This window comes from Gopherus flavomarginatus, chromosome 1, assembly GCF_025201925.1.
Source record: "Gopherus flavomarginatus isolate rGopFla2 chromosome 1, rGopFla2.mat.asm, whole genome shotgun sequence".
Lineage (NCBI taxonomy): Eukaryota > Metazoa > Chordata > Testudines > Testudinidae > Gopherus > Gopherus flavomarginatus.
In genome coordinates, this window is record NC_066617.1 from 377,991,924 (window position 1) to 377,999,184 (window position 7,261).

General features: G+C 43.4%; 1 protein-coding gene across 1 annotated transcript; it reads left to right on the top strand.

Annotated features, from left to right (window-relative positions):
- Positions 1-297: 297 nt before the first annotated feature.
- On the top strand, positions 298-885 carry LOC127044769 (olfactory receptor 52L1-like). Its single transcript, XM_050939887.1, has one exon. It carries the CDS (start codon positions 298-300, stop codon positions 883-885), a length of 588 nt encoding a protein of 195 aa, XP_050795844.1.
- Positions 886-7,261: the final 6,376 nt, after the last annotated feature.

Below are 7,261 nucleotides of genomic sequence, written 5' to 3' on the forward strand. Positions count from 1 at the left end.
GGCATTCCTGGCCTGGAGGTTGCCCATGTCCATCCCTTTCTGCACCACGTACGCCATAATCATCTTGGGGAATATCACCATCCTGTTCATCGTGAAGAGAGAGCAGAGCCTGCATGGGCCCATGTACTATTTCCTCTGCACGCTGGCTGTCATTGACTTGGTCTTGTGCACGTGCACTCTTCCCAAACACTGAGCATCTTCTAGTTCAATTCCAGGGAGGTAGATTTCAGTGCCTGCCTCATCCAGATGTTTTTCATTCACTGCTTCTTTGAGATGGAGTCTGGGATCTTAATGACCATGGCTTTTGATCTCTATGTGGCCATCTGCGACCCCCTGAGACATTCCACCATCTTGACAAACTCTGTGGTGGCCAAGATCAGACTGGCCGTGGTGCTGCGTGGCTGCATGATCGTACTGCCCTGTACCTTGCTAGCAAGGCAGTGGCCATATTGCAGAACCAACATCATCCCCCACTCGTGCTGTGAGCACATGGCTGTGGTGAAGCTGGCCTGTGCCGACATCCACATCAACAGTTATTATGGCCTCTTTGTGACAATCTTGGTGATTGGTCTAGATGTATTCTTTATAACTGTGTCCTATATCCAGATCCTCAGAGCTGTCTTCAGACTCCCCACAAAGGAAACTCGGCTCAAGACTTTTGGGACCTGTGGCTCCCACCTCTGTGCCATTTTAGCCTTTTACATCCCAGGTCTGTTCTCCGTCCTCACATACCGAATTGGCCACAAAGTAGCCCTCCATTTTCATGTTCTCTTTGCCAATGTGTGCCTCCTGGTGCCCCTGATGCTAAACCCCATCCTTTTTGGTGTGAGGACCAAACAGATCCAGGATAGGCTGCTACAGCTCTTTACTCATAAAGGAACCTAACATTTTCTCCTGGTGCTCTGGCTCTCAGACCGAGCTCCGTTCACAGCTGGCTGGTGACATGGTGCTGGGCCCCCTTCCTTGAATCTCTGACTTGACGAAGTGAGGTTTTTTTTATCCAAAAAGCTTATGCCCAAATAAATCTGCTAGTCTTTAAGGTGCCACCGGACTCCTTGTTGTTTTTACAGTCAGAGACACATTAATCCCTTTTGTGACTTTACTGTGTAGTGTCAGTGTGACAAACTGGGGACTCAGTCTATGTGCAACTCATTGAATTGACACCTTTCTAATTGCTGGTAACTGGACCCTCAAGGCCCCACCCCTTCCCCACCTCCTCCACCAAAGCCCTGCCCATGTCACTTACTCCTCTACTTTCCTCCCAGTATGTATACAAAAGAAAGAAATATAAATAAATATTAGATCCACTCAGTTCTGGTACTAACATGCTTTGGCATCTTGGGGCAAGCAGGGACAATGGGAAGAGAGTACAGGGGTGCATAGTGGGGATGTAGTCACAGTGTTGAAGGGTTTTTATTGGCCTGTTTTAGCCTTGTTTTGAAATGGGAATAGCTTCAGGGTGCTTATTTACATCATGAAGAACATCAGAAGAACACCAGAATGAAGAACGTCAGAATCATCATACTGGGTAAGACCAATGGTCAATCTAGCCCCTTATTCTATTTTTTAACAGTGACCAATATCACATGCTTCAGAAGGAATGAAAAGAACAGGCAATCATTAAGTGATTCATTCCGTTACCCTCTCCCAGGTTCCAGAAAACAGACCATATGGACACGCAGAACATGGTGTTGGATTCCTACTCATCCTGGCTAAGAGCCATTGATAGGCCTATTGTCCATGACCTTATGTAGTTCTTACTGGAATCCTGTTATAATTTGCGCCTTCACATAGTCCCTTGGGAAAGAGTTCTGCAGGTTCACTGTGAAGAAATTATTTCCTCTGTTTGTTTTAATTCTGCTGCCTAATAATTTCAGTAGCTGAACTCTAGTTTTTGTGTTATGTGAAGGAGTAACTAATACTTCCTTATTCAACTTTTCCACACTAGTCATGATTTTATATCATATCCCTCCTTAGTCATCCCTTTTCCAAGCTGAAAAGTCCCCATCTTTTCAATCTCTCCTCATATGAAAGCCGTTCCATACCCCTAACCAGATCTGTTGCCCTTCTCTGTACCTTTTTAAAATCCAATATATCTTTTTTGAGATGGGGCAACAAGATGTGCACACAGCATTCAAGATGTATGTGTAGGCTCTGCCCACATATCAACACCAGCCACACCATTACAGGACCTAACCAGATCAGCCACACCATCACCGGTTCATTCACCTGCACGTCCACCAATGTAATATACGCCATCATATGCCAGCAATGCCCCTCTGCTATGTACATCGGCCAGACTGGACAGTCTCTATGGAAAAGGATAAATGGACACAAATCAGATATTAGGACTGGCAATATACAAAAACCTGTAGGAGAACACATCAACCTCCCAGGCCACACTATAGCAGATCTTAAGGTAGCCATCCTGCAGCAAAAAAACTTAAGGACCAGACTTCAAAGAGAAACTGCTGAGCTTCAGTTCATCTGCAAATTTGACGCCATCAGCTCAGGATTAAACAAAGACTGTGAATGGCTTGCCAACTACAAAACCAGTTTCTTCTCCCTTGGCTTTCGCACCTCCACTGCTAGAACAGGACCTCATCCTCTCTGATTGAACTGACCTCGTTATCTCTAGCTTGCTTGCATATATATACCTGCCCCTGGAAATTTCCACTACATGCATCTGATGAAGTGGGTATTCATCCACAAAAGCTCATGCTCCAAAAAGTCTGTTAGTCTATAAGGTGCCACAAGATTCTTTGCTGCTTTTCCTTCCTAAGTGTAAGACTCTGTTCTTGTCCTTGCTGAACCTCATCAGATTTCTTTTGGTCCAATCCTCCAATTTGTCCAGGTCACTCTGGACCCTATCCCTGCCCTCCAGCATATCTTCCTCTTCCCCGATCTTAGCGTCATCTGAGAACTTGCTGAGGGTGCAATTCATCCCATCCTCCAGATCATTAATGAAGATGTTCAACAAAACCGGCCCCAGGACCGACCCTTGGGACACTCCTCTTGATACCGGCTGCCTGCTAGACATGGAGCCATTGATCACTGCTCGCTGAGTCCGACAATCTAGCCAGCTTTCTATCCACCTTATATTCCATTCATCCAATCCATACTTTTTTAGCTTACTGGAGAGAATACTGTGGGAGACCTTTTCAAAAGCTTTACTAAGGTCAAGATATATCACATCCACCAATGTCCCCATATCCACAGAGACAGGCAGATCAACAAAAAGTGAAATCATTGCTGAATTAACCCAGACCAGAAGCTTGAGGGTAATGTTAGGAGGGTTTAATTATTTAAAGAAACACATTTGGAATTTCACCATTATAACAAAATCCTTGTGGCATTTATTGAAAAAGAAAGTAGAAGGGGCATGGAGCCTGAACAGGAAAAAGCTTTCTGTGATTTAAAACAGACTTTTGTATAAGCCCCAGCACTGAAATTCCAGGACATAAACAAGCCGTTTGTGATTAAGTTATCAGCGGCCCAATGTTTCCTCTTTCCCCTCTTCCTTGTGTTGTTAAAATGAGCAATACATGCTGGATCCTCATCAGAGAGTGCCATAGCATGAGATACATGACAGAATGTGGGCAAAACTATGAAGCAGGAGACATATAATTCTCCCGCAAGGAGATGAGTCAGAGATTTAAATTATTATATTTTTAAAATGAGCATCATTAGCATGGAAGCGTGTCCTCGGGAATGGTGGTGGAAGCATGAAGGGGACTATGAATGTTTAGTATACCTGGCATGTAAATACCTTGCAATGGTAGCTACAAAAGTGCCATGTGAATGCCTGTTCTGACTTTCAGGTGAAATTTGTAAATAAGAAGCAGGCAACATTATCCCCCCCAGATGGAAACAAACTTGTTTGTCTTAGTGATTGGTTGAACAAGATGTAGGACTGAGTGGACTTGGAGGCTCAAAAGTTTTAGACTAGTCTGGTTTTTATTGCACTTATGTAACAAAAATATATTTGTAAGTTGTACTTGCATGATAGAGAGATTGCATTACAATATTTGCATGAGGTGAATTGAAAAATAGTGTTTCTTTTGTTTATCATTTTTGTAGTGCAAATATTTTAAATAAAAAATTAATAATGTAAAGTGGGCACTGTACACTGTATTCTCTGTTGCAAATGTAGGAAAACATTCAGAAACATTTCATAGAATCATAGAATTTCAGGGTTGGAATGGACCTTGAGAGGTCATCTAGTCCATCCCCCTGCTCAAAGCAGGACCAATCCCCAGACAGATTTTTTTGCCCCAGATTCCTAAGTGGCCCCCTCAAGGATTGAATCACAACCCTGGATTGAGCAGGGCAATGGTCAAATCACTGAGCTATCCCCCCTCCCCTCTATGGGGAGGGATAGTTCAGTGGTTTGAGCATTGCTCTGCTCAGCCCAAGGTTGTGAGTTTAATCCTTCAAGAGGTCATTTAGGGATCCGGGGCAAAAATCAGTACTTGGTCCTGCTAGTGAAGGCAGTAAGCTGGACTCAATGATCTTTCAAGGTTGCTTCCATTTCTGGGAGATAGGTATGTTTCCAATTTAATAAATTATCTCATTTAACAATGCAATTAAACATCTGATTAATAATAGTTAATTTTTTCACTTAATCATGTGAGATGACTGCGATTGATCGACAGCTCTAATCTGTACACTATTCATTATAATCACCTAAAATCTACCTTTCTATATTTAATGAATCTATTTTTTTAACTTATGACAGTGTGTGCTTTGAAATGGAAAAGGGAATTATGCTCATGAGATGGGGCTTGTGCATACTCCTCTCCACACGGCAGAGGGGATGGACTGACTAATAATCTAACTCTGGTCAGGCTTCTGACCAGGGCAAGACCACACAGCTCTGGGATCCTAGGCTGGGAAGCTGTAGGGGAACTGGCTAGAGCCTCTCTATAGTTGGTTCATGAGTGGCTAGTTAAAGCTTTCATGTAACTGCAGCGAGGTGTATGGCTGTGTAAATGTATGACCTGGAGAGGACTGCAGTTTCCCACAGACTCAACTTGCAAGAGCAGGTCCATATTGATATGCCAGAGGGCTCAGTGGTACCCCAGTTCCAGGTAGTGCCCTGGGGAAGTCCGTCACATTCAGGGACAGGCCCTACTAGACTATGAATCCATTTCGTTCTTGTCATGCTCTAAGTTACTGACAGACGGTGGTTAGAGCAGGGAAGTCAGGACTCCTGGAGTCTGTCTGTCATTCTCTGTTTGACCTTGCCTAAGTCACGTATCCCTGTGTCTCAGCTCACCTGTCTGTATTATGGAGATATATTCATAGTTACTGTCCTTTGCTAAGTGTTTTGAAACTCCCGCAGTGAAAGCTGCTGCAAAGTTAGATGTTAGTTACTCATGAGAATTATTGATTTCTGATTCCTTAGCAAAAGCCCTGTGTGCCTGAAGAAAGTGTTAATGTCTCTCCTCAGTCATCTCTCCCTATTTACCCAGCCATCCTGGGCATTTACAGACCCTATGGAGATTTATCCCTACTTTTCTTCCTAGTCAATTATAATGTTTTAAATATACACAAAATACACAGAGCAGCCAATTCCTCTCTGACTCAACAGAGAGCCCAAGAGTTCTCATTTCCCTTTGGGAAGGTCCCATAATTGCTGTTTACTCCTAAAGCTGGATAAATAGAACAGAAGCGCAGACACGCTCTGCACTGAGCTATATTATACATGGTTGGCTCTCAACATGGGAAGTTGCTGAAGATGCTGGTGTGAGAGAAGTCTGGGACATGGCTATCTGAGAGGATTCCCAGGGAAGACACTTCCATCTCACAACTCACAGGTACCATCTCTTGCTGAGGAGCTCCCCTGCTCAACAAACACAGTGCATCATAGGTGTGATGGGACAGAAAGTAAGTCTGTGGCCCTTTTGACTCTGCCCAGCCTTAAACATCCTACGGCCCTTGCCACAAGGGATGAGTTTTCTCCAGTATCATTAGCTAAAGTGTCCCCCTTTTCTGTGTATCTCCGCGCACCCTAGCTGATGGTCTCCAGCCTCAAGGTGGCTGTATTTCAGTGGAACAGTGGTTGCTTCTGGATGAAAGCTGTATAATACAAGGCCACATTCTGAGGCCATGGCCTGTACTTTCCTCAGGCCCCACTGAGTTCTTACTCCCCTTGGAGTAAGAACTGAGTAAAGAACTCAGGCGTCAGCTGTGTGATAATGAACAGACACTATCACCTTCTCCTCTTGCAGCTCCAGGCTCTGGCTGTTAATGCTGGGGCAGGAGGGCTGTTACCTTACTTTTATCTGATGGAAAGCAGGGACGTGCTAGGGCTTCTCACTGGAATTATAAAAATTATAAGAAACTATCAGAATTTATCATCCTGGGCAAGACATCTTACCTCCTAGTTTCATTCAAGAAGTCAACTGAACTATTATGGTGGAAAACAGTTCAGCCCATAGCAGTCACCCATCATAGGAATGTTCAGTCCAAACTCTTAAAGTATGGTAAAGTTATTACTGGCATCTGAAAATGACATCTTCTAATTGACATTTTCAGACAGCCTTGACTAAAGGTGGTGCCATCAGCACCACATATAATGGCCAGTCTATGCATCCAATGAAATGGATATTCAGCCACGAAAGCTCATCCTCCAATACATCTGTTAGTCTATAAAATGCCACAGGACTCTTTTCTGCTTTTACAGTCTATTTGTGAATCCCATTCACCTAAGTTTTTTTTTTTTTTGCTTTAATGGCCATGGCAAGGAGTTCACAGACCAAATACGGTTTATGTGAACAATTTTCTTTTATTAATATTAAATGTAATTGAAGGTTCCCTTGTTCATGTGTTGTGAGACACACTAAATATTAATGTCTGATCTATTTTCTTTATCAATGGATTCATAGTGTTTAAGGCCAGAAAGGACCGTTAGATCATCCAATCTGACCTTGTGTATAACACAGGCCATTAAATTTCTCACACTTACCCCTGTATTGAGTTCCTCAACTTGTGTTTGACAAAGGCTTGATCTACACTCAGATTTCACATTATAGAACCGTAGAGCCAGAGGTTGAGAAGGGACAACAATGGTCAGGTGTTCCAACACCTGTAAAATGCAGGATTTGTTGCCCCTAAACCATCCAGACAGATTACTTTCCAGCCTCCTTTGGAAAATGTCCAGTGAAGGAATGAGGTGTCTGTTCCATTATCCTCATTTTCTTACAGTTTGGTGATTCATGAAACCCTGAGATTTCATCTAAATCTGTTCTGCTGGAGC

Excerpts from the sequence above, each read along its gene's own strand:
- LOC127044769 (XM_050939887.1), top strand. The coding sequence starts at position 298 with ATGGCTTTTGATCTCTATGTGGCCATCTGCGACCCCCTGAGACATTCC.